Source organism: Phacochoerus africanus, chromosome 3 (genome assembly GCF_016906955.1).
Source record: "Phacochoerus africanus isolate WHEZ1 chromosome 3, ROS_Pafr_v1, whole genome shotgun sequence".
NCBI classification, from domain to species: domain Eukaryota; kingdom Metazoa; phylum Chordata; class Mammalia; order Artiodactyla; family Suidae; genus Phacochoerus; species Phacochoerus africanus.
The window spans coordinates 186797859-186822324 of record NC_062546.1 but is presented as its reverse complement, the minus strand read 5'-3'; the positions used below and the strand labels follow the sequence as shown (position 1 = coordinate 186822324).

Sequence of the window (24466 nt, the reverse complement as noted above, 5' to 3'; positions counted from 1 at the left end):
AAGCCCAGCAGTTTCTGTATCTGCGAGTTAGACTGCTACCCTATTCTCCCTGCTGCTCTGCATACACTGGCTTTGGAAGCGAGGCTTGGCCCAGACACCTCTGTGTGTTATAAGGCCTTGGGAGTGGGGCTGCGCTGGCCCAGAGTTCCTGGGCATGGAGCCTAGTCATAAGCTTGGGGGATGGGAGGGAACAAGGGTGATCTCCTAGGGTTGTTTGTGTCACTGCACCTCCCAGCAGCTTTGCAAAGCTCACTGTCTGTCTTGCCGCTTTGCCGGGGCCTAGGGCTGTGCCATTAAAAGTCAGGTTGTCTCCCGTTTGTGCTTTCTTTCTGGCCTCAGTCTCTGTGCCAGCTGGTGGGAGCCTCCTACCAGCACCCTGGGGGAAACCTCAACTTTGCTAATAGGCACCCCAGGACCCACACTGACGTCAGCATTTGGGGGTGGGCACAGTTGGGGGGAAGAAGCTTCAATCTAAGGAGCAGGCAATGCCAGCCCTGCCCTTGCCTCCCCTCCCTGGTGATTCAGGGACGCAGTGCCCTTCCCCAGGGAACAGGTTTCAAGCCCAGCAAAGGCAGGGCCCCTGTTTACTCAGCAGAGTAGGCAGGAAGTGGCAGCTGGATACTGCCATCCCACACTGGCCTCATTAATCATTAGCCATTAACCATGTGTGAACTAGAGCCATCTGGGAGTTCCCGTTGTGGCACAGTGGAAACGAAACCGACTAGTATCCACGAGGATGTGGGTTCAATCCCCAGCCTCACTCAGTAGGTTGGGGATCTGGTGTTGCCATGAGCTGTGGTGTAGGCTGACAGCTGTAGCTCCGATTCGACCCCTAGCCTGGGAACTTCCATATGCCGTGGGTGTGGCCCTAAAAAGCAAAAATAAATAAATAAAAGTCAAAGCTAAAAAAAAAAAAGAACCATTGGGAGAGATTTGGGGCCAAAATGGCTGCCATCTCCACTCCCCTTGCCCCCAGGCAGAGGCTGGGGACCTGTTGTGTAGCTGTCCCAAAGCTTCCTCAGGTGTCTCCACCCAGAAGCCCTTGCCTGGCAAACCAGCTAGGCTGCTCTGACTAAGCTACCCAGCCTTGGGAATGAAGGGAAGAATGAGTGTGCCTTTAGTGGGACCTGGCCCCAGTTCTGGGCATGGAAGCCAGCTTAAGCCAGAGGAGCTTGAAGTTTTCGACTAAGACAAGCTGGGAGAACTGTCTACTGCCAACCAGCCAGATCTCAGGCAGGTACACCTGCCTCCGTACGTGGAGTGATGAAGTCACACCGGTGCTGATGCTGCACCAGTCCCTCTTTTCTCCAGGCTCTTCCCTTGGAAATGGCAACCGGACTTCCGTTCCCCCTGCACCTCTTCTCTCACTCCATGAACAACGAGACTAAGGTCACATCAGGCTGCTTTTACTTTATTCTCCTATTGATACATTCTCCTGCACCCAGATTTGGAGGCATATCATGATATAAGCTCAGCAGACCTGCAGAGCCTTTACCAGATTCTATCAGTTTCCCTTACTCCAGCCCCGACCCTTATCCACCCCCACTCAGTCAAGCCCCCTGTCGAGGTGTTGCTCTTTGGGGTAACAGAGCATAGACAGATGCAGAAGACTGAGCTGACTGTCCCCACCCCCGGCTGCCCCAACCACAAGAGAGGGGTCCTGGATAGAAAGGATGGAGACTCCACTGAGGGATGGAAGCTTCTTCCCAAGGCACAGAGGCCACCTTCTCAACGCGGCCACTGGTTTGTTCAGATTTGGGTAGTGTGCTGGCCCTGAGCAGGAGGCTGCAGTGCCTCCAACTGACTCAGGAGGAAAGGAATGTGAGGGCGCTGCTGGGGGTCCACGGTCATCATCATGGTCAGCAGCTGCCGCAAAGCTGAGGAATGCCTGTAGGAGGAGGAGGGCAGGGTCAGGAGGGCAGCCGACCCCTGTTCTAGGGCTCCAGCCCCGCTAATGGCAGGGAGGAGTCTGAAGTGCTCACTGCCCCCCTTCACTGCTCACCTGGGGCTCTGCGGGATGCTGAGCTGGTTCTGCACAGCAAGGGCCACGCTGTCACCCTTCTGGAACACCATGTCATAAGGGCCCTCCCCAAACATCATGGCATAGAGCACGCATCCTAGGGACTGAGCGTAACTTGGTTATTCCTTGCACCAACAGAGGTGATACCTCTCCTCTGAATTCTGCAGTGAAAGGAGACTACAATAGCTAAAAAGAATAACCGACCTCAGTCATGTGACACCACCAGGGCCCAGAGCAACTGCCAGTTAGCTGGAGGCCTCTGCAGCCCTGACACTTAGCGGTCCTCGCCCTGTTCAAAGGGCGGGATTATACCACTTCCTGAGCAACTGAGCAGAGTCTCAGCAACAGTCCCCAGGAAGGAAGTTGAGGGGGGATGAGGACATACATGGTTCCTGGGCCCCTTGGAACCAACTAGAAACCAAAGACTTGCTCCTCAACTCCACAGTAGGTACAGAGCAGCACCCCTTCCCACCCCGAATTCCCACCCACATGCTCCTCACCCAGACATCAGTCCGCTCGTCGATGACACAGTGGCTCTGCACAGAAAAGAGCTCCGGGGCTCGGTAGGAGATGGTGCACCGCTGGGCTGCCCAGTCCTGGAACAGTGGCCCCAGAGCTCAAAAAGTGGGGCACAGGTCATGGTCATGTGACCAAACTGGGGCATGCAGTTTGGGGAACAGGTGGGCAAAGGAACCTGGAGACTCTTACCTGCAGGGCCAGAGCCTGGCGGGAGCCCTCCACGTGGATGCACGCTTGATTCATGGAACCCAAGTCCATTAAAACTGGCTGCCCCTCATCTCCAAGCAAGATGTTTGTGGGCTTCAGGTCCCTGCAGGGAAATGGAAATGATCTGTGAGCAGCCCTGGACAGGGAGGCTGGACTCCTAGGGGGACAAAACAACCGTGGGGGCTGTTCCTTGGGAGGAGTGCAGAGACCTCTCATTTCTCTTGATGAGGCTCTTCCTTTCTGCCCAGCAAGTACACGGGAGCCTCCCACTGACCTGTGGGCATAACCCTTGGCATGAATGGCCTCAAGGCCTCTGCAGATACCCAGCAACAGCCGAAGGATTTGCTCTTCAGTTAGGAAGTTGCCTTTGTCTTTCAGCTTTTCTATCTCATTCCACAGCGTGCCTCTCTGCAAAACAAGTTTCCCCACAGTTGAGGTTTTTGAGCCTCTGCTCCTTCAGCCTGATCCCTTCCCTATGCCAAAGACCATCAACCCTTTCACCGAACACCACACAGTCCCATCTGGGTCCCTTAAACCCCAAATCTGAAGTGGTCAAACCAGGACATGACCTCTGCTTCCAAACGTGCTTGACCGCTCACAAAGCCCTTGGCAAGTGGCTCTGTTGCAACCCCCTCCATAGCCAGGAGACTTTCTGACCTTGAAGAAGGGCAGCAGCAGCCAGGCCTCATGTTTAGTGCCTCGCTCCCTCAGACAATAAGCCACAAGGCGAAGGATGTTGGGGTGATGGAAGAGGCGGTGCATGTCTGCTTCTCGTTGGGCCTCCTCCCGGTCCTGCTGCTCATGACACAGGATTCGCTTCAGGGCGTAGAACTGTCCATCACGTAACCCCTCCACTAGGTCCACATAGCTGAACCCACTGTCGGCCAAAGGGGTCAGTGAAGGACCATGATCATCACCCATACTGCTTAAACCCAGAGGAATTCCCTGGGGAGAAGAGGGGAGTGTTGTTCCCATTTAGTAGCAACCTTCCCAAGGTGTGTCTCTAAAAAGAAGTCTGAGCTCAATAGCAGGGACAGTCATCTTTGTGGTCCTACGGTCTTAACACAGTGCTCTGCACAAGATAGATGCTCAATAAATATTAAATAAATCACAGTCAATATTTATCAAGTGCTATGAACCAAGCAGTAGGTGAGACGTTTGATATGCATGATCTAATTTAATCCTCACAGCCCCACCAGGGAAGCATAATTAGCTCCAATAAGCAGAGGGAAAAAACCACGGCTTATCAAGGTAATACATGGCGAATCTAGGAGGCCTGGCTCCACAATCCACTTTCTTGACCACCACGTAGCTGGGCTCTGTCAGGTGAGTTAGAGGCTAGAGAGAAAACCTTTATGCCCGGATCATGTGCAGACTGATGTCCTTCAAATACCCTGGGGACCAGCAAAGTGATTTTCGAACACTCACCCCTCCCCCAGTTTCTGGATGAAGAGGTAGCGCTTATTGTCAATGATGACAGTTCCCCGAGAGCAGACACACAGTGCATGGCCCATAGTGTTTCAGTCATTCTCTTCAAGGACGGTCTGAGGCTGCCAAAGGGTTCGTCCAAGTTAAGTGGTCTTTTTCAGGCAAGGTGCTGGAGGTCCAGCGGATCATGCTGGAAGGAAAGGAATGGCGGGGTCGGGGGCCGGGTTCAATCCAGAAGACCCCCTGAAATGCCAACGTGGAGCGCTCAGGCCCAGGTCTCGGAACCTAGAGAAAACGCGCCCTGGCCGCGCACTCCAAGAAGCTGAGGCCAGGGGGCTTAAAGCAGGCCTTGCGCCGACTCCCAGGCCGCTTCCTCCCACCCCGGCCCATCTTTGGGCGGCCCCTATTCCCACGCCCGTCTGGCCTCAAACGCAGGGACTAGGGTAGTTCCAGGGGGAGATGCGAGTCCCGTGCCCACCCCTTGCAGAACCCTCCCCAGGTCTTGGCGCGCAGAGCGCCCGGCGGGCAGGCCAGGAATCCCCACTAACCTGTGCTAAGCTGGGGGGTGGGGAGCGTCAGGGACCGGAAGCATCGGTTACGTCACCAGTCCGCGCCGGCGTAACGGCCCGCGGTATCCTAGCAACCGCCTGGCACTCGGACGATGCGGGGGCGCAGAGCTGAGAGGCCAGGGGCTGGCTAGGCCTGCCGGAGGACGGGTCCCAGGACCCGGGTGAGGGTTCCACGCCTGGCCTTCAGTGGGGGTCAAGACGCGGACACCTACGCCAAAGGGGAGTAAAGCCGGGCTCGGCCCCGAGCCCCCAGGACCTCCATCTCCCAATGCCGGAGGTAGGAGGCCTCATACCTCCCGCGCTGGGTGACTGACTAGTGTCAAGCCCGGAGGGGGATGCTCAGAGGGGCGGGTGCTGGCGGCCTGGACCCCTGGAACTCTGATCAGTACAACCTTGGGGCCTCTTGCCTGTATCCCATTACCATAGCCTCAGTGGTTAAGAGCTCAGGCTAAGGTCTGAATCTTGTCTTAATAGTCCACTAGTTGTGTGACCTGGATGAGTTTATTTAACCTCTCAGAGCCTCACTTTCCCTAACTGTAAAATAGGTATATAGTGCCTAAGGTTAAGTGCATGAACTGTGAGGCCAGAATGCCTTGTTGAAATCCCAGCTCTACTAAGCTAGTTGTATGACCTTGGACAGGCTACCTACTATTACTACCCCTCAGTTTCCTCATCAGTAAAATGGGAATGATAATAATCTACCTCACTGAGTTGTCTGAAGATTACAGGAGTGTAAAGTGCTTAGCACATATTTGATGCAGAGCCCTCAGTCGTGTCAACAAGCAGAAATAATAGGTATTATTACTACCCCGATCCTCGCATCCCCGGCTTGGGACTTTGAAGACATGAGTAGTGGAAATTCACAAATTTCCAAGCCTTGGAACCAAGCAGTTGTCCTTGATGTCTTGCCAAGTCAGGCAGGCAGGGATAGATTGGAAAGAGGAACACATGCACAAAAAGATAGGATGACCTGGATGGTTTCTTGCTGAAAGAGGACTTTCCAGGAGAAAGATCCCTCTTATAACCTGGTCCCCTGACCCCTGCACATTCTGGGAAGATCTTCCTCTGGTTTCCCTCGATTCTGAACCTATTTTGGTCCCCTGGTTCTGACATTCATCTAAATTTAACATGCTCTATGGTAGGCCCTGTGCTAGAAGCAGAGGATTCAGGATGGACAAGGCCCTCCCCACCCTCAGGGGGCTCAGGTAGTAGAGCACTACTTCTCAGTCTTGAATGTGCTCAGGAGCACCTGGAAATCTGGTTAAAATACAAGTTCTGTTTATGTGCTTCAATACAGTTTATATTTTTAAATCAAAAACAAAAACAAAAATGCTAGAGCTCCCATCGTGGCTCAGTGGTTAACAAATCGAACTAGGACCCATGAGGTTGAGGGTTCAATCCCTGGCCTTGCTCAGTGGGTTAAGGATCCGGTGTTGCCATGAGCTATGGTGTAGGTTGCAGACTCGGCTTGGATCTGGCGCTGCTGTGGCTGTGGCATAGGCTGGCAGCTACAGCTCCAGTTAGACCCCTAGCCTGGGAACCTCCGTATGCCGCAGGTACAGCCCTAGAAAAGACAAAACAAAAAAAATACAAATTCTGATTCTATAAGTCTGAGGTAGAATCTGAGACTCTTGAATTCCTAACAAGCTCCCAGGTGATGTTAATGCAGCTGGTTCATGAACTGCACTTTGAGTAGCAAGATGTGGAGGATTTTTACAATAACTAATAGAGTAACGGATGGCTGCAAGCTAGAGACAAAGTCCAGACTGACCGCCTGGCAACTTGAGGTGATCTCCGCCCACTTGCTCCCTGCGGTTCCCTCCCAGGAATCTGCCACGTGACAGTCGGACCACCGTCTCTGAAGAGCCCTGAAAGTGCCATGGCTCCCGAGAAGCCTTTCTGCCTACCCTTCCTGCTGCTGCCGCTCCTGACGCTGCTGCTGCCGCCCCAGGTAAGATGAGAGGATCAAACCAGCCAGCTGGGTGCAGTGGGACGGGATCGGATCTGATGTAGGAGAAAACGAAAGTGAAAACAAAACATTGGGAGGGACTCGTTCCATCTCCTCCGTTCTTGACAGACGCTGACACCGACCCGCCCCCCCCCCCCCCCGCCCCCCGACTCCAGACTCCTGCTGAGCATGGTCTCTCCCTTTGCAGGCAGACACTCGGTCGTTTGTAGTGGATCGGAACCACGACAGATTCCTCCTGGATGGGGTCCCGTTCCGCTACGTGTCGGGCAGCCTGCACTACTTCCGGGTACCGCGGGTGCTTTGGGCAGACCGGCTTTTCAAGATGCGAATGAGTGGCCTCAACGCCATACAGTTGTAAGAAGTGCTCACAAGAGCCGTGGAAGGGTGGGATTTACACTTCTTACCACCCCCTTAAGAAGGGGATCGCGACAGGAAGATTGGCTGGGTATGAGAGGGGTTCTAGCTCCCGGGCCTCCAGGCTAAGGGTGGGAAAGGGCAGGCCAGGACCTCCTTCCAACAGCTTCCTGGAGATTCCCTGCCAGGCCTTCCCAGCATCTCCCCACCTTGGGCCCTGTTAACCTCTTCCTTTCTCAGTTATGTGCCCTGGAACTACCATGAGCCAGAGCCTGGGGTCTATAACTTTAATGGCAGCCGCGACCTCTTTGCATTTCTGAAAGAGGCAACTTTAGCGAACCTGTTGGTCATACTAAGACCAGGACCTTACATCTGTGCAGAATGGGAGATGGTGAGTTAACTGGAGAAGGGATAGAAACAAAGCCACCCAAGTGGGGTTCCTAGACTCCTCCCATCTGCCCCCACTCTAGGGCCACTTCCATGACTATACACTCAACTTCCTCCCCTTCTTACCTCCCCTTCTCCACCCCCAGGCATCAAAACCCACACAGTTCTTTGTTGACTTTGTGTTTGTCTCAGGGGGGTCTCCCAGCCTGGTTGCTTCGAAAACCTAAAATTCACCTGAGAACCTCAGATCCAGGTGAGTTGAGACAAAAGATCTGACACAGAAAAAAGCAAATGACAACAAAATAGGTCATTTGGGTGCCCCAAACAGATGAGACCATCCTCTAACTGGACATCATTCATTTAAATATTTGAGTGTTTTTGTCATGCCCGGCAGGATGCTAGGAACTGGGGGACCAGACAGACCCAGTCTGGAAGAAATATTTTTAAAAAACAACCCCAAAGCCCTTAAGATTATTGCAAACTATAAAAATAGTAACAATGGAGTTCTTGTTATGGTGCAGTGTAAACAAACCTGACTGGTATCCATGAGGATGCAGGTTCAATCCCTGGCCTCCCTCAGGGGGGTTAAGGATCTGGCATTGCTGTGAGCTGTGTTGTAGGTCGCAGGTGTGGCTCATATCTGGCATGTCTGTGGCTGTGGCGTAGGCCAGCAGCTGTAGCTCTGATTCAACCCCTAGGCTGGGAATTTCCATATGCCTTGAGTGCGGCCCTAAAAACAAAACAAAACAAAAACAAATAAATAAAATACTACACAAGAAAATAGACAAGGAGTTGATATAGTGAGGAACAGAGAGGGCCTCTTTTAGGGAGGGAGGTCAGAAAAGACTTTTCTGAGATGACATTTCAGTTGACTCTAGAAAAAGGAAAGCACTCGTCATATGAAGAGTGAGGTTAGAACAAGCAATTAGAAGGAATGGTATCTTCTAAGGCCCAGAGATGGGAAGGAACGTAGCATGGCTGGAGCACAAGGTGAGGAGAGTAATATGTTATGAAATGGGAGCTAGATAGGGACTTAATGCAGGACCTTACAGGCCATTGTAAGGGGCTTTTTTTTTTTTTTTTTTGTCTTTTGTCTTTTTAGGGCTGCACCCTTGGCATATGGAGGTTCCCAAGTTAGGGGTCTAATCAGAGCTGTTGCTGCCAGCCTACATCAGAGCCACAGCAACACCAGATCCAAGCCATGTCTGCAACCTACACCACAACTCAGGGCAATGCCGGATCCTTAAACCACTGAGCAAGGCCAGGGATCAAACCTGCAACCTCATGGTTCCTAGTCAGATTCATTTCTGCTGCACCAAGACGGGAACTCCAGGGGCTATTTTATTATAAGCACAGAAGTCATTGAAAGAGTTTCACCAGGCATATCTGATTTGTTTTCAGACTGCGTTCAGATGTGGAAAATGGACTGAGGGGAGCAAGGGTGGAGATGGAGAAACTAATTGGGAGACTATAGCTGTAGCTGAGGAGAGAGGAGGTGGCTCCTAGATTGTGATAGCATTGGACATGGAAAGAAGAGGACAGAATTGAGCTATAGGTGGGAGACAAAAGTTATCAGGACTCGACTGATAGATTTTGATGAGAAAGGGGTGGGGGCAGTGTGGGTAGGGGTGGGAAAGAAAGGAATCAAGTTTCTGGCCAGTCAAGGTAGTGGTGCCATGTACTGTCTTAGGAGAGATTAAAGAAGACTAGGGGTAACAAAGGAACAAGTGTTTTGGGGAAGTAATAACTCTATGCTGGCCATGTTAAATTTTTATCCTGTCACACTCCAGGGAGGATATTAAGTAAGCCATGGGATGTGTGAGTGTGGAGCTTCGGAAGAGGTCTGAGCTAAAGGTATAAATTTGGGAGTCATCAGTCTAAAGATGGCATATAAATCCATGGGTACTGAGACATCACCTAGGGAAAAAGCATAGAGAAAGAAAAGGTGAGAGGCCCAGTATTTCAGAAAGTTTGGATTTAATTTCAGGTGCAAATAGGTCATTAGAGCAAGGGAATAATTCTATCTGCTTTACACCTTTTAAAAAGATTGCAGATGGGGAGTTCCCGTCGTGGCGCAGTGGTTAATGAATCCGACTAGGAACCATGAGGTTGAGGGTTCGGTCCCTGCCCTTGCTCAGTGGGTTAACGATCCGGCATTGCCTTGAGCTGTGGTGTAGGTTGCAGACGTGGCTCGGATCCCGCGTTGCTGTGGCTCTGGCGTAGGCCGGTGGCTACAGCTCCGATTCAACCCCTAGCCTGGGAACCTCCATGTGCCGCGGAAGCGGCCCAAGAAATAGCAACAACAACAGACAAAAGACAAAAAAAAATACAGCGGAAAAAAAGATTGCAGATGGAGTTCCTGTTGTGGCGTAGTGGTTAACAAATCCGACTAGGAACCATGAGGTTGCGGGTTCGATCCCTGGTCTTGCTCAGTGGGTTAAGGATCTGGCATTGCCGTGAGCTGTGGTGTAGGTCGCAGACTCGGCTTGGATCTGGCGCTGCTGTGGCTGTGGCGTAGGCCAGTGGCTACAGCTCCGATTAGACCCCTGGCCTGGGAACCTCCATGTGCCGTGGGAAAAGGCAAAAAGACAAAAAAAAAAAAAAGATTGCAGAGTTCTCTTGTGCAGTGGGTTAAGGATCCAGCATTATCACTGCTGTGGCGTGGATTCAATCCCTGGCCCGAGAACTTCCACATGTTGTGGGTATGGCCAAAAATAAAATAAAATTTAAATTTAAAAATTTTAAAAATAGGGAGCTCCCGTCACGGCTCAGTGGTTAATGAACCCAAGAATTCGGGTTCGATCCCTAGCCTCACTCAGTGGGTTAAGGATCCGGTGTTGCCATGAGCTGTGGTATAGGTCATAGACTGGGCTCGGATCCAGCATTGCTGTGGCTGTGGCTGTGGTGAAGGCCGGCAGCTGCATCTTTGATTTGATCCCCAGCCTGGGAACCTCCATATGCCATGGGTGAGGCCCTAAAAAGACAAAAGACAAAGAAAATTAAAAAAAAAAAAAAAAAGTTTATGGTCTTAAGTCAAAATGCCTATAGCTGCTGAGGACTCTCCAGGTGCTATTTGACTTCTTAGGGTGCTGGAGGGCTTTATGCCACTTACAGCATTTCCCAACCTCAATTGTCTATGGTGTATATTTAAAATGATAAAGTATCGCTAGAACACTGACGTGTAATCTCTGTTTTCTTAAGAAAATCAGTGACCCCTTCATTGCTAAATCTGAGATGATTTTTCAGGCCTTGTCCTCCTTGACCGGTCAGCAGCATTCAGTACAGTTGCTCACTTTGCTCTTTGAAATGCTCTTCTCTTGGTTTCCACACTTTTTGGCCCCACCCTTCCCCCTGCAATCTTTCCGACCACTCCTTCTCAGTCTCTTACTGGTTCTTCTGCATTTCCCTTTCCACTAAATGCTGGGGTGTCTCAGGGCTCAGGCCTTGGGCATGTCTGTCTTTATTTCCTTTATGATGTCATCCATTTCCATGGCTTTAAATTCCATCTAATAGCTGATGACTCTGAAATATGTATCTCCAGTCAGGACCTGCTAACTTCCCAAAACGTATATCCACCTGTCCACTTGACTTCTGCCCTTGGAGGTCTAAAAGGCATAATGCTACAGCTAAGGGCCTCCATACAAGTTGTTCGTATCATCTCCGTATCTCCGTATCGCAGTTAATGGCAAATCCATTTTCCAACTGATCAGACTAAACATTATGGTGGAACTCTTCACAGCTGTCTTTCTCTCACACCCCTCATTCAGCCCATCAAAAAATCCCATCAGCTTCATTCTTAAAATATACTGAATTCTATTTCTTTTCATCACCCCCACTGCCACCATGTAGGTCCATACCACCTCTTCTCAGCTGTATTACTTTGCTTTTTGGGTGGCGGGGGGGGGGGGGCCCGCACCTGCCGCATATGGAAGATCCCAGCCTAGGGGTCACATTGGAGCTACAGATGCCGGCCTATACCACATCCATAGCAACAAGGGATCCTAGCCGTGTCTTTGACCTCCACCACAGCTCATGGCAACACCGGATCCTTAACCCACTGAGTGAGGCCGGGGATCAAACCCGCATCCTCATGGATTCTAGTTGGGTTCTTTAACCACTGAGCCACGAAGGGAACTCCCTCAGCTGGATTACTTAATAGCTCCCAACTGGTTTCCCTTCTCTGCTCCTCCCCCATGTAGTCTATTCTCAATTCAGCAGTTACTATGATCCTATTAAAAGATAAGTATACAAACTTTTTTTTTTTTGGTCTTTTTTTTTTGTTGGGGAGGGCCACACCCGCAGCATATGGAGGTTCCCAGGCTAGGGGTCGAATTAGAGCTATAGCTACCAGTCTGTACCACAGCCACAGCAACACAGGATCTGAGCTGCATCTGTGACCCACACCACAGCTCATGGCAACGCCAGATCCTTAATCCACTGAGGGAGGCCAGGGATCGAACCTGCATCTTCATGGATACTAGTCAGATTCATTTCCAGTGAGCTACAATGGGAACTCCTACATACGTACTTTAGATCATGTCATCTCTCTGCCTAGACCTCTCCAGTATTTTCTCATCTCATTCAGAATATGAACCATGGATTCCTTAAAATGGTCTACTAGGTCCTACCTAAAAGGCCCAGTCACCTCCCTGACCTCTGCTCTTCTTTTTTTTTTTTTTTTTGTCTTTTTGCTATTTCTTGGGCCGCTCCCATGGCATATGGAGCTTCCCAGGCTAGGGGTCCAATCAGAGCTGTGGCCACTGGCCTACGCCAGAGCCACAGCAATGCGGGAACCGAGCTGCGTCTGCAACCTACACCCCATGCAGCTCACGGCAACGCCAGATCGTTAACCCACTGAGCAAGGGCAGGGACCGAACCCACAACCTCACGGTTTCTAGTCAGATTCGTTAACCACTGCGCCACTCCAGGAACTCCATCTTCTCTGCATTGTTCACACTGGCTTCTGTGCTGTTCTCCAGACCCACCAGGCACGTTCCTGTCTTGCGGCCTCTGCGCATGGCACTCCCTCTGTCTTCCTGCACAGCCACCTCGGTGGGGCCTTCCCTGGGCTAACCTCTGAAATTTAAACTCCTTCCACCTCACCATTTTATACCTTCCTTCCCTGCCTTTTCTCCTTGGCACTGGCACACTACATATTTTAGCTACTTATTTAATTCAGCGCTTCCCTCACTGGAAGGGAAATCCCACAAGGGCAGAGATTTTGGTCCATTTTGGTCCATTCTGTATCCCTAACACTTAAAACAGTACTTAGTGCAGTCAGCACCCATAAAGATTTGTCGAATGGGATTTCATGTACGCTTGGATTAAAGGAGGCAGTACAACCTGGGCTTCCTTTATATAGAACACAAAATATAAAGGAATTAAATGTTTTAAGAATATACAAAACATTTTACATTTTGTTTAACTCCTATCTATAGGAGTTCCTGTGTGGCTCAGCAGATTAAGGATCCAGCCTTGGCACTGCAGTGGCTCTGGTCACTGCAGTGGCACTTTTGCATGCTGCAGGTGCAGCAAAAAAAAAAAAAAAAAAAAAAAAAAAAACCAAAAAAAAACTCACAAGAAAAGCTGCTTTGTTTCCTATGCTCAGGTTTAAATATATAAGTGCTTAGGGTTGAGAGTTTCTTCTGACAAATCCCCGCTTCGCAGGTGTAGTTGTGGACCTGTAGTTGTACGTGGGATGCAAAGTGCAGCCCAGAGTTCAGGCAGCACTGAAGTCGCTAGTACTGATGCTGGGGGTGGGGGCCGAGGAGGTGACGGTGCCCTAGTGAGCAGTGCCCTGCCCCTTCCTCTAGACTTCCTGGCCGCAGTAGACTCCTGGTTCAAGGTCTTGCTGCCCAAGATATACCCATGGCTTTACCACAATGGAGGCAACATCATTAGCATTCAGGTACACGTGACAAGTTGACTGGGCTGGGGGACGGAGGGGCCCGTGTCCTTACCTCCGCTTTTCCTTTCCTGGGGCAGGTGGAGAATGAATACGGTAGCTACAGGGCCTGCGACGTGAAGTACATGAGGCACCTGGCTGGGCTCTTCCGTGCGCTGCTGGGAGACAAGATCTTGCTCTTCACCACAGACGGGCCCGAAGGACTCAAATGCGGCTCCCTCCAGGGACTCTATACCACTGTAGATTTTGGCCCAGGTCTCCCGAGCAAGGGTTCGGAGTGAAGTCTGGGGAAGGGGTACCTGTTCCATGTTGTTTAGCTGCCACCTTTGCCTCCTTCCTGCAGCTGACAACATGACCAAAATCTTTGCCCTGCTTCGGAAGTATGAACCCCACGGGCCACTGGTGAGGAGCCAGAGGGGAGGGCAGACTAAGCAGAAGTCAGCGTGGGGAATGGCTTGAGCATGGTTCCCATCTCACTCATAGCTCCTTTCACTTCACTCTAGGTGAACTCTGAGTACTACACGGGCTGGCTGGATTACTGGGGCCAGAATCACTCCACACGCTCTGTTCCAGCTGTAACCAAAGGACTAGAGAAGATGCTAGAGTTGGGAGCCAGTGTGAACATGTAACTGGAGACACTGGGGCCAACGTGAATCTGTAAGTGGGTGTTGGGGATGAAAGTTAAGATGCAGTGGGTCAGCTTTTACCTTTCCCTCCACTGCCCCCACTTCAGGTACATGTTCCACGGAGGTACCAACTTTGGATACTGGAATGGTGAGTCCGGATGGTCCCTGGGGTGGAAGCAGGGGGGCAGCAAGGAATTCACATCTGGGGGCTGCATGGATTAGGATATCTAGAAGCAGGATATGGGCACCCCTGCCCCTTCTGACAGCAAAATCCTCTGCGTGATCGCTTAGTGCCTGTCCTCTGCAAGATACACTGATTTAATGAAATTGGTCTGACCCCAGGTGCTGATGAGAAGGGACGCTTTCTTCCGATCACTACCAGCTACGACTACGATGCACCCATCTCTGAAGCAGGGGACCCCACACCTAAGTTTTTTGCTATCCGAAATGTCATTAGCAAGGTGCCCTACCACTTCATTAAGCACCAAAGGCTTTTTATGGACTTGAGGGGAGGGAGTGCCCAAATTGTTTGTAACAGGGTCCCATAGATCAGTAGTTGTCTGGGCCAGAGAGCCCCCTGAGCATCCCCCGGCAGCATTTCGCACCCACCCAAACGGGACTGCCTGGGGAGATACACACAAATATGTGCAAAATTAGAAACTTCATGGCCCCTGAAGCCCTTCCCTGAACCCCTGGTTCAGAACCCTGCATGGGGTCTTGGAATAGAGGGGCTTGGTGTGGTCTTCCTATGGCTCCTGAGAGAATTTGGGCTCAGTTCCAGGAAGTTCCCTTGGGACCTTTACCTCCCCCCAGCCCCAAGATGATGCTTGGACCTCTGACCCTACAATTGGTAAGCTCCTCCCCAATTTCTCATTCTATCCCTTTATTCTCTAAATAGCCTAACCTGTCCTGCCCTGTATTCTGAAACTTCCCTCTTATTCTGATACTTCCCCCTTATTCTAATAGGATGGGGATTTGCTGGCTTTCCTAGATTTCCTATGCCCGCAAGGGCCCATCCATTCAATCTTGCCAATGACCTTTGAGGCTGTCAACCAGGTAAAGTGTAATCCCACACCCAGTAGGCATGGCAGCAGCTATAGCAGGGGTTCCCTTAGCTAGGCATCTTGCCCGCAGCATCCTTTCTTATCTCTCAGCACCTTTTAAAAGCTCACTCTTCCACACCCAGGACCGTGGCTTTATGCTGTACCGGACCTATCTGACCCATACTGTTTCTGAGCCAACACAGTTCTGGGTGCCAAACAATGGAGTCCATGACCGTGCCTACGTCATGGTGGATGGGGTGAGAACCTAATTCTAGGCTTTGTCAGCCCATTCCTCTCCCTCTCAGCACCCTTTGGCCTCAAGTTTCCCATATCTACCCTTTCCCATTGCCTGCTCACATTTGCAGGGGATCCAGGGATAAGCTGGGATGAGGAAGAATGTGACTGAGGGTAAGGTTCTAGAATGGATGGGTAACCGACAGAAGGGCTACATTCTCTGCCCTCTAAGTATGTGTCCTAATGTGGCTTCCTGTGCGGTGGCTGTGAGCTAGACACTGAGCCCTTCCTCTCACAGACATCCTCATCCACAGGTGTTTCAAGGTGTTTTGGAAAGAAACATGAAACACAACCTATTTTTGATGGGGAAAAGGGGAGCCAAACTGGATGTTTTGCTGGAGAACATGGGGAGGCTCAGTTTCGGGTCTAACAGCAGTGACTTCAAGGTGAGCTAGCTTTGCCCACTCCCTCACCCCCATATTCTTATTGATCAGACTCCCCTGGAAAGATAAGGACCTAATGGAAGAGAAACAAGAGCTTAAGTCCTCAGGGCTTAGGCACCAAAATGGTTTGTGGGGATCTGGACATGGCCTCATGGGCCTGCTTAGGAATAGTGTGGCTTTAGAACTTAGTGAATGATGAGTTTTTCATCTGCCTTCTTCACAGGGCCTATTAGAGCCGCCCATTCTGGGGCAAACAATCCTTACCCAGTGGCTGATGTTCCCTCTGAAAGTGGATAATCTTGTAAAGTGGTGGTTTCCCATCCAGTTGCTAAAAACCCCCCATCCTCAAATTCCCTCTGGCCCCACCTTCTACTCTACGACCTTTCCAGTTTTCGACTCAGGCGGGGACACATTCCTCTATCTACCTGGATGGACCAAGGTACTGGGTGGGGCTGGAGGTGGGGCGGTAAGAGGAGAAGCAGGGAAGGAGGGGCAGCAGAAATTATCCCTCTGATTAGAAACCCCACAGGGGATACTTCTACTTCCTGGAGCGCGGATCCTTTACTTTCCTCTCCTCGCTCCTCCCCAGGGCCAAGTCTGGATCAATGGGTTTAACTTGGGCCGCTACTGGACAAAGCGGGGCCCACAGCAGACCCTCTACGTGCCAAGACCCCTGCTCTTTCCTAGGGGAGCCCTCAACAAAATCACAGTGCTGGAGCTAGAAAATGTGCCTCCTCAGCCCCAAATCCAGTTCCTGGATAGGCCTATCCTCAATAGCACTCTGCATAAGACATACATCTATTCCCTCTCAACCGATATACAAGGTGACTCTGAACCAATGGAGTTGAGTGGGCACTGAAAGAAAGGTAACCCTTGGACCTGGGACACGGAGCGGGCAGGATCCCTGGTGCTATGCTATCCACAGTGACCACAAGGAACCAAAGGCCACAGGCCTGAGTCTAAGCACAAGGGCAGCTTCCTTGCCAAACTTTATTGTGATTAAAGTTCCGGAGACAGTACCAGCTCCACACACCTCTGTGGCCCTCTTTGCCCTGCTTCCCCAGCATCCCTCACCTTGATCTTCCAAATGCCCTCCGGTTTTGTGGGGAAGAAGAAACCTAAGGCCAGTGTGAATGTGCCTGCCCAGGGCCTAGCAGTGGCCCCAGGTGGAGCTGCCAGAGATCAGGAAGAGGGCTTCCCGGCCCGACGGCGATGCTCCTGGAGGCAGCGTGTGGAGCAGAAAGAGAAGTCGAGGTAGTGAAAGGGAATGAGGCCTTGGAGGGACGTCCCACAGCTCCAGCAGCGTCTGCACAAGAGGAAGAAGAATGGCTGGGCAGGTTTCCCAGAGACTTGCCCATCCAAGCTTGTCCTATCCTTCCTCCTGCCGCTTCTCTTTTTATTCCAGACGTTCCCAGAACATCTCAAATCCCCACATCAGCCTTTCTGAACATGGAGCAGGCACTCTGTACTTGTCCAGAATGATCCCTACGACATCACAACCCCCCCACATACCGTATGTTGCCAACTGCAGGGTCAGGGATCTGCGGGGTGGGGGCTCCCACCTGGGCAGCTAGTCGGCGCTCTGCAGCCAGAGCTCTCTGAGGGGAGGAGAAGTTGTATTGAGGACAAGGTCCCAGTGATGGAGACGGTACCCAAGAAGTGACAGCCGTGCACCAGGGAAGGGATCCGACCTCTCAGGAAGTCTTGCTGTGGAAGGAAAAACCTCTGGCCTCACCTTCTCTCGGTCACTGAGGGCAGCAAATCGCCTCTGCTCGTCTTGCTCCTGCTTGTCCTGCTCCTGCCGCTTCCGCTGCTGCTCCTCCCGGTGCCGCCGGGCTGCCTTCTGCTCCCTTTTCCGAGTGGCCTGCCGGGCTTCCATTTCTGCTGTCAGTGGCCCTGGCACCTGGAGGATTTCCGGGAAGATATAAGGTAAGACCTATCTGTACAAGCTGTCCTCGGTAAAACTAGAAGAAAGCAGCAAAGATCTAGGCAGGATCTCTGATGCCTTCCCACTCTGCTGCTTCCTCTTCCAGCTGACCTGAGCCTTGTTGTAATCGTAAGCATCTGGATGCTTCTCCATGAACCTCCGGAACTCATTACGTGTCGATTTATCAGCTGCAACCATATACGGGGGCCGGTTCCGGGAGTCCCTAGGTGCAAAAAACCCCCAAGATGGGTTCATTTTGCCTCCTGCACCTCCGGCATCACCCAAGCAGACCAAGGGAAATACTGTCAAGTAGCCAATGCCCAGGTTAGCCTCCAGAACATTCTCTGCATACCCCCAGAGGGATCAGCAATGAGACCCTTACTTACTGTACAGTGGGGTCCGCACCTGCATCCAGCAGCAGGTGAACCACTGAGCCTCTCCCAGCCGCGGCTGCTGCGTGCAGGAGGGTGAAGCCACCGGAGCCCAATGGGGCACTGAGCAGAGACAGAACTCGAGGGTCCACGGGGCTGGCAGCTAGCCAGGGCTTCAGCAGCCCCACATCACCAGCTCGGCACGCAGCCAGAAGCACATCCCAGAGCTCTGGTTGACCAGGGTGCTTGGCCTCCTCCTGGAGAGGCCCCAGAGGGGCTGCCTGTGAGAAGGCCTCATCTTCTGGAGGTTGCTGAGGAAGAGTCATTTGTGCCCCAGCCTCCAGGTCTCGTTTCCTCTCCCTCTTATTCCTTTTCCTCTTCCTCTGCTTGGGCAGTACCTCAAACTCACGCAGATCCAGGGTCCCCAGTGTCAACTCCACTAGCTCCAGCTCTACCTGGGAGCCATCCTCTCCCTCTGACTCAGAACCTAGGGGAAAATTTGACACGTTAGATCCTTCTAAAGAATAAGCAGAAGGTCAAAGGGTGTGTGGGCCACCCCATATGCATAAGAATGTACGTAAAAAGGTAATTCAGATCATCTTGCAATAAAATTGTTTGTATTTTGTCACCCAAGATAGAATAGCATGTCAAGAACTGAAGCTTTTAGTATCATGTGCAGAAAGGAGGTTCTCAGCCCAGATGAAGACAAGCCCAGAAGAAGCTATGCAGGGATGGGTCCCAGATGTTCCTGGGACAGCCGCAGGGTGGTGCACAACAGGGGAACACGTGGAGCAGGGGACAGCCACGCAGGCCAACAGTCTGCAGTGAGGGAAGCAGCCCTTGGCCCCAAACCAGAGCATCCAAGAAGACAGGTAAATTATGGAAGATCCACACTGTACATATTCCAGCATCAACTTCATACTAAGACTTCCAAGCACTAGAATACATCAGTGAAAAGAGGCGAGGACAGGAGATTTGGAAAAGTCACCGAACACTTCTCAGTAAGTGCCACCACATACTCCACACTATGAACAGACGTGTGTGTGTGTGTGTGTAAGGGCTTACCTATACATGGGGAAGGGGTAAGTTATGAGAGTAGGGGATTTGCCACTGCAATTCTAGGACAGACCCCCAGAGAGAGATTTGACAATTGCCAGATGGTGCTCAAACCCTGTTTGGGAGCTTCCTCCTTCTGCCCGAGCCCCTCATTATCATCGCTGGGGACCTTGGTTTCTTCCTTGATAGGCTTCCTTTCTCTCACTGTCTTCCAGCGGGTCTGAGGTAAATCCAACCTGGCTGTTGCCCGGGGGTCTTCTCCTGCCATAAACAAAAGACGTTTCTCAAATTTAGCTGAGGAGAAGCCAGCCAGGGTTTCTCTCAATGAAAATGCCATTGGACTGCAGTCCAAGGGCTATAAAATCATCTGGTTGAACGAACGAGAACCTCAAGCTTGGGCTAGAAGGGATGGGAAGGTCTAGGGAGCCTGGAGGCCTGGACCGAAGGCTCACCATGGACATGCAAGGTGGTCAGCTTGTGGAGCACTCGCTGGAGCTCTTGGAAGGTGGGTCTGCGGGTAGGGAGGGGGATATCCCAAAGTCGGGGGTCCCCCCGCTGCAGGGGAGCCTCACGACCTCCAAAGAACAAGGCCCGGCCAGAGCGGGGGGCACGCAGCATTATCGTCCCGGCCTCCTCCAGTGCCTTAGTCCAGTCTGGTCCTGCCAGCAGGTCACGAACATCCTAGAAAAGAGAGTAATTCACCCTGCATCGCTTCACTGGCTACATTTAAATCTCTAACCACAAAACGGCCCACAGGTCGCGTGTAGGGAATGGAAGGCAGAAGATAATAGAGGAAGAATGAGAGGCCTAAGACTGCTGGGCATCCACCCCTCTTCTGCCTCCATCCACCCAGAAATAAAGGCTGGGAGGACAAAGGAGCCAACCTCCCTACTGTAACATTTAGTCAAGTGAGAGGGAAAAATGGATTAGAAGAGCAGCCAGATCTGGGACACTGAACTTACCTTATATAGCGTGGCTTCATTGTAGCGCCTCAGGTTGGCTCCAGCAGAGCGAGGAGCTGCACCCCGGGCGTCCCGAAGCCCCTGGGCTGTGCCCCGCTTGGCCCGCACTGTGTAGCGGTGAAAGGTTTTGTGTGTCAACACTTCTCGTCTGTAGACAGCACAGACTTAGTACCGGAAACCAGCTGGTCCTCCCAGGCTAAGAGGATCCATTCCATCCAGACCCCATGCAGCACCCTCTCACCCTTGGAAAACGGCACCAGCAAAGTGGCCAGCAGCGGCCATGAGCACCACACAATATCTGGGCCCTCCACTCTGCAGGTTCTGTAGCAGCAGTTCTGGTTCTTCTGGAGGCACCTGGATGACAGAGGAGCAGCACAAGTAATATCCGTGGCACGTAGAGAGCAAGGAACAGGAGTTCTCATTGTGGCTCAGTGGGTTACGAGCCTGACTGGCATCCATGAGGATGCGCGTTTGATGCCTGGCCCCTGGATCTGGTGTTGTCATGAGTTGCAGAGTAGGTTGCAGACGTGGCTTGGATCCCGAGTTGCTGTGGCTGTGGCCAGCAGTCAAAGCTCTGATTCTACCCATAGCCTGGAACCTTCCCCATGCTGCAGGTGCGGCTTTAAAAGGAAAGAAACAAGTGCCAGTGCTCAGTCTTCCACATACACCACCTCGTTTAATACAACTGCCCCGTGCTTGTCTCCACTTTACAAATAAGAAAATGAGGCTGTAGAGGCAGTCGAGAAAAAGTAGTAGAACCACAATTCAAACTTAGATTGGCCTGTTTCCAAACTTAATTCCATTACACTTGACGGGTCTAAGGTTCAGGCCAGTTTAATCCAAGACTGTGCTGTCAAATGCAATATCCATCCCCCAACAGGAAGGAAGGGAGGAAGGGAGAAAGGGCTATGCTGAGGGGAAATCTAGGCTGAGCATACAGAAGGCTGGGGTTGACCACACAACCCGTGCTGGCACTTGCCTGGCGGGGGCCTAGGACACAGCGATAGGCATCAAGAAACTGGCCCTGGGCATTTTGGAAAAGAACACGATGGGGATGGAAGCCTCGGGGTCGGTTAGGCTTCTCAGCCTCAGCCCTCTCCTCATCCTGTATCTGCAAATCCTCCTCGCTGGCTGAGTCTGAGTCTTCCGATCCTGAGATGCTGGAAAGATCTCCTGAGAACAACATGAGATATGCAAGTCTGATGCCCCATCTTTGACCTTTCCTCAAACTCCAATCTAGGGTCTTCCACCCCCATTCCTATTTCCACACAGGTCCCCCACCAGTCATCACCTGTGGAGCTGTGCTGTTCAAATTCCGAGGCAGACAGGAGAGGCTTATCCTTAAGACGCTGCTTTAGGTTAAACCGGTGCCAGTCAAGCTTATAATGTTCCCTCTAGCAGAAGGCAAAAAAAAAGGGGATTCCCATTGTGGCTCAGCAGGTTAAGAACTTAACACAGTATCCAAGAGGATGCGGGTTTGATCTCTGGCCTCTCTCAGTGGGTTAAGGATCCTGCATTGCTACGAGCTGCAGCATGGGTCACACATGTGGCTGTGGCTGTGGCCTAGACCAGCAGCTGCAGTTCTGATTCGACCCCTAGCCTGGGAACTTCCATATCCCACAGGTGCAGCCATAAAAAGAAAAAAAAAGAATAGTAGAAAGCAAAAAAGGGAAGCACAATGTGGAAATATGCCCTGGCTCGTTTTTTTTTTTTTTTTTTTTGGCCACACCTGTGGCATGCAGAAGTTCCTGAGCCAGGGCTCAAACCCATACCACAGCAGCAACCTGAGTCATAGCAGGGACAATGCTGGATCCTTAATCCATTGAGCTACCAGGGAACTCCCCAGCTTGGCCTTTCATGGTACCTAAGACCTGTAATAGAACTCCAGAAAGTATGACTGGAAAACACTAACTGCCTTTCAGAACATGGACCTTTATTAAAGCCAAATCAAATGTCTACATCTTTTCACCCACCGTTACAGGTCTACTGCCACCATTTAGCTCTCCATCTGGCCTTTTACCTGCTCCTGGTGGTTCTGGAAGGTCTGGTCACAGGTTGAACAACACAACTTCTCTGAAGTATCCAGAGGACACTGGAGTGGTTTTCTTTCTGGGCTTTTTCTCTCCCCTGAACCTAAACAAGGGGAGGGTAAACAGAGGTAGAAAGAGTCTAAATTCACAGAGCCTGGGATTACAGTCACTGTCTGATACACAAACTAGAGGATACAAAAGAAATGGCATATACCCTGCCTTCAAGGAATTTACAGTCTAGTGATCATGGCATAGCAGTCACATGTAGCAAATATGCTTCTGGTGAATGTAAAATGAATATAAATCGAATATTATATGTAAATTAACCAAAGAGGTTGTTTAGATGAATCCAGAAAGTAATTTCTGGTAAGGTTAAAATTATTTTTAACTGTGCGAAAACCACTTCCCAAATGCCAGTTTTTTTAAGTTTATATTTCCAATTACAGTGTGCAGTTTGTTTAAAAAAAGATACAAGAGGCTCAGGTGGTTGCAAACCCAACTAGTATCCATGAAGATGCAGGCTCCATCCCAGGCCTCGCTCAGTGGATTAAGAATCTGGCATTGCTATGAGCTGTGATATAGGTCAAAGATATGGCTCAGATCCCATGTTGTTATGACTTCAGCGAAGGCTAACAGCTGCAGCTCCAATTTGACCCCTAACCTGGGAACTTCCATATGCTGCAGGTGTGGCCCTAAAAGGCAAAATAAATAAATAAAATTTTTAAAAGGTTCAAGAAAAACAAACTAAACTTGTACAAAACCAAGAGTAAGTGTTTTATATTCAGCAAGAAGGAATGATTGATTGGAATACAGTTAAATTTGGACTATATCAGGAATTTTGAAACTATATCTAGGAGTTTCCATTTTGGCTCAGTGGTAACAAACCCCAGTAGTATCCATGAAGATGCAGGTTCGACCCATGTCCCTGCTCAGTGGATTAAGGATCCAGCATTACCATGAGCTGCAGTGTAGGTCACAGACATGGCTAAGATCTGGTGTAGCTGTGGCTGTGGTGTAGGCTGGCAGCTAGGGCTCCAATTCAAACCGCAGCCTGGGAACTTCCATATGCTGCAGGCACAGCCCTAAAAAAATAAAAATAAAAATAAAAAACTTTTACAAATTAAAAGAAACCATATCTAGGAATTTTGAAGTGTTTTTGCAGGCAGTGGGGTTAATGTGATGAGGCATAAGAAATGGCAAGAGATTTGCTTGGAGACAATTCAGGAGCCTGTGCTGGAACTCCAGAGATTGATTTTTTTTTTTTTTTGACCAGAAAATAGACTTTAATTTTACATGTACAAATATTGCTTTAAATTCATAATAGTTAAAAAGCATATATACGAACTTTGGCTTAAAAGGAAAAGTCAAAGGCAGGAGTTCCCGTGGTGGCTCAGTGGAAAGGAATCCGACTAGGAACCATGAGGTTTCCGGTTCCATCCCTGGCCTCGCTCAGTGGGTTAAGGATCCCGCGTTGCTGTGAGCTGTGGTGTAGGTCACAGACGAGGTTCCGACCTGGCATTGCTGTGGCTCTGTCGTAGGCTGGCAGCAACAGCTCTGATTGGACCCCTAGCCCGGGAACCTCCATATGCCGCAGGTGTGGCCCTCAAAAGACAAAAAAAGAAAAAGTAAAAAGCAAGCATTCTGCAGTTGAGAATTGATAAATTTATCCAGAAGATGTCAACAAGGGCTCCTAAGCTGGGAAACGCCGATAAGAATGTGTTCCCTGGAGAAGCAATAAGCTCCAAAGAGCACAATCACGTCCCTCCTGGGTCCACCCCAACACTTTCCAGATACCTGGACAGGAAGTCCGCAGAGTCTGGGCCAGAACGTCCCCAGGAGCGTGGCTCACCAGGCGCAGGCCCTGAAGGACTGGAGCATCCGCGCTGAGGTCAAAAAGGGAGATCGACACAGAAGCCTGAGCTGCAGCTGGAGCCGGCGACATGGCTGAGCAGAGATTACTTAGAAGCAGCTCCTGGAGCAGAAAGGCGCTTAAGATACAAAGCTCCCCAAAGCATGATCCTGCTGCCGCGTCTCCTGTCTGTGTAACTTGGAGTCGGCCCTGGGGTTAATATGCGATCTTAGCCCGCTTTCTCAAACCGCCAGTCTCGGACCACACAGGAGTGAAATGGGAGCAACCAACAGAGTTAATTAAAATCACCGAGGTTCCTTAACTAACCGCTCCTCGTTACCCGTGCCATGAGCTCCAGCAATGACTAAACCGCGTGGACTCGTCTCAGACCGCAGAAGCTGCAGCAAAGGTCCCCGGGAGCCGAGCCGCATGGACGTCTACAGTTCCAAACCCGGATTTCTGCAACACCACAACAATCTCGTCACTACGGAGCAGCAGAGAGGACACACGGTACCGCCTAGACCTGAGCTCCGCCCCGTGTAGGGCGCACTATTGGTCCCCAGATGG

General features: G+C 51.0%; 3 protein-coding genes across 11 annotated transcripts; 1 reads left to right on the top strand and 2 right to left on the bottom strand.

Moving 5' to 3' along the window:
* Positions 1 to 1390: 1390 nt before the first annotated feature.
* STK16 (serine/threonine kinase 16) lies at positions 1391 to 4804 on the bottom strand. Of its 5 annotated transcripts, none has more exons than XM_047773558.1 (8): positions 4723 to 4804; positions 4175 to 4417; positions 3404 to 3691; positions 3021 to 3154; positions 2729 to 2849; positions 2521 to 2616; positions 2003 to 2124; positions 1391 to 1888 (listed from the first exon to the last, which is right to left on the bottom strand). In XM_047773558.1, exons 3-8 carry the CDS (start codon positions 3665 to 3667, stop codon positions 1750 to 1752), a joined length of 876 nt encoding a protein of 291 aa, XP_047629514.1. In that variant the 5' UTR covers positions 3668 to 3691; positions 4175 to 4417; positions 4723 to 4804; the 3' UTR covers positions 1391 to 1749. The 5 variants fall into 5 exon arrangements, with proteins under 5 accessions (XP_047629514.1, XP_047629512.1, XP_047629511.1 ...); XM_047773556.1 differs by having other exon boundaries at positions 3404 to 3623; XM_047773555.1 differs by having other exon boundaries at positions 3404 to 3623; positions 4175 to 4364.
* A 40-nt stretch (positions 4805 to 4844) lies between these two features.
* GLB1L (galactosidase beta 1 like) lies at positions 4845 to 16723 on the top strand. The gene is made up of 17 exons (XM_047773552.1): positions 4845 to 5020; positions 6570 to 6694; positions 6900 to 7066; positions 7307 to 7457; positions 7646 to 7706; positions 13267 to 13361; positions 13439 to 13613; positions 13702 to 13760; positions 13862 to 13983; positions 14092 to 14132; positions 14327 to 14445; positions 14760 to 14834; positions 14951 to 15040; positions 15171 to 15284; positions 15576 to 15707; positions 15928 to 16143; positions 16294 to 16723. The coding sequence occupies exons 2-17, from the start codon at positions 6623 to 6625 to the stop codon at positions 16561 to 16563; spliced, it is 1959 nt and encodes a 652-aa protein (XP_047629508.1). The 5' UTR covers positions 4845 to 5020; positions 6570 to 6622; the 3' UTR covers positions 16564 to 16723.
* On the bottom strand, positions 16663 to 24385 carry ANKZF1 (ankyrin repeat and zinc finger peptidyl tRNA hydrolase 1). Of its 5 annotated transcripts, none has more exons than XM_047773546.1 (14): positions 24227 to 24384; positions 23845 to 23933; positions 22041 to 22153; positions 21312 to 21414; positions 21000 to 21193; positions 20262 to 20374; positions 20021 to 20168; positions 19511 to 19739; positions 19173 to 19319; positions 18018 to 18489; positions 17743 to 17854; positions 17440 to 17607; positions 17217 to 17302; positions 16663 to 17010 (listed from the first exon to the last, which is right to left on the bottom strand). In XM_047773546.1, the coding sequence occupies exons 1-14, from the start codon at positions 24328 to 24330 to the stop codon at positions 16887 to 16889; spliced, it is 2202 nt and encodes a 733-aa protein (XP_047629502.1). In that variant the 5' UTR covers positions 24331 to 24384; the 3' UTR covers positions 16663 to 16886. The 5 variants fall into 5 exon arrangements, with proteins under 5 accessions (XP_047629502.1, XP_047629504.1, XP_047629503.1 ...); XM_047773548.1 differs by having other exon boundaries at positions 23845 to 24022; positions 24209 to 24362; XM_047773547.1 differs by having other exon boundaries at positions 23845 to 24022; positions 24240 to 24345.
* Positions 24386 to 24466: the final 81 nt, after the last annotated feature.

Bases quoted from the DNA above. Each gene is read 5' to 3' on its own strand.
- GLB1L (XM_047773552.1), top strand. From the start codon at position 6,623: ATGGCTCCCGAGAAGCCTTTCTGCCTACCCTTCCTGCTGCTGCCGCTC. The intron at 13,362-13,438 runs GTACACGTGACA...TTCCTGGGGCAG, and splicing joins GCAACATCATTAGCATTCAG to GTGGAGAATGAATACGGTAG. The intron at 14,133-14,326 runs GTGAGTCCGGAT...GTCTGACCCCAG, and splicing joins CAACTTTGGATACTGGAATG to GTGCTGATGAGAAGGGACGC.
- ANKZF1 (XM_047773546.1), bottom strand. From the start codon at position 24,330: ATGCGGCTCGGCTCCCGGGGACCTTTGCTGCAGCTTCTGCGGTCTGAG. The intron at 19,320-19,510 runs GTGAGCCTTCGG...TGTTTATGGCAG, and splicing joins GACCACCTTGCATGTCCATG to GAGAAGACCCCCGGGCAACA. The intron at 18,490-19,172 runs GTTTGAGCACCA...ATTTTCCCCTAG, and splicing joins GGAGGAAGCTCCCAAACAGG to GTTCTGAGTCAGAGGGAGAG.
- STK16 (XM_047773556.1), bottom strand. From the start codon at position 4,260: ATGGGCCATGCACTGTGTGTCTGCTCTCGGGGAACTGTCATCATTGAC. The intron at 3,155-3,403 runs GTCAGAAAGTCT...CTTGTTTTGCAG, and splicing joins TGCTGCTGCCCTTCTTCAAG to AGAGGCACGCTGTGGAATGA. The intron at 2,125-2,520 runs GTGAGGAGCATG...AGTTACGCTCAG, and splicing joins ACGAGCGGACTGATGTCTGG to TCCCTAGGATGCGTGCTCTA.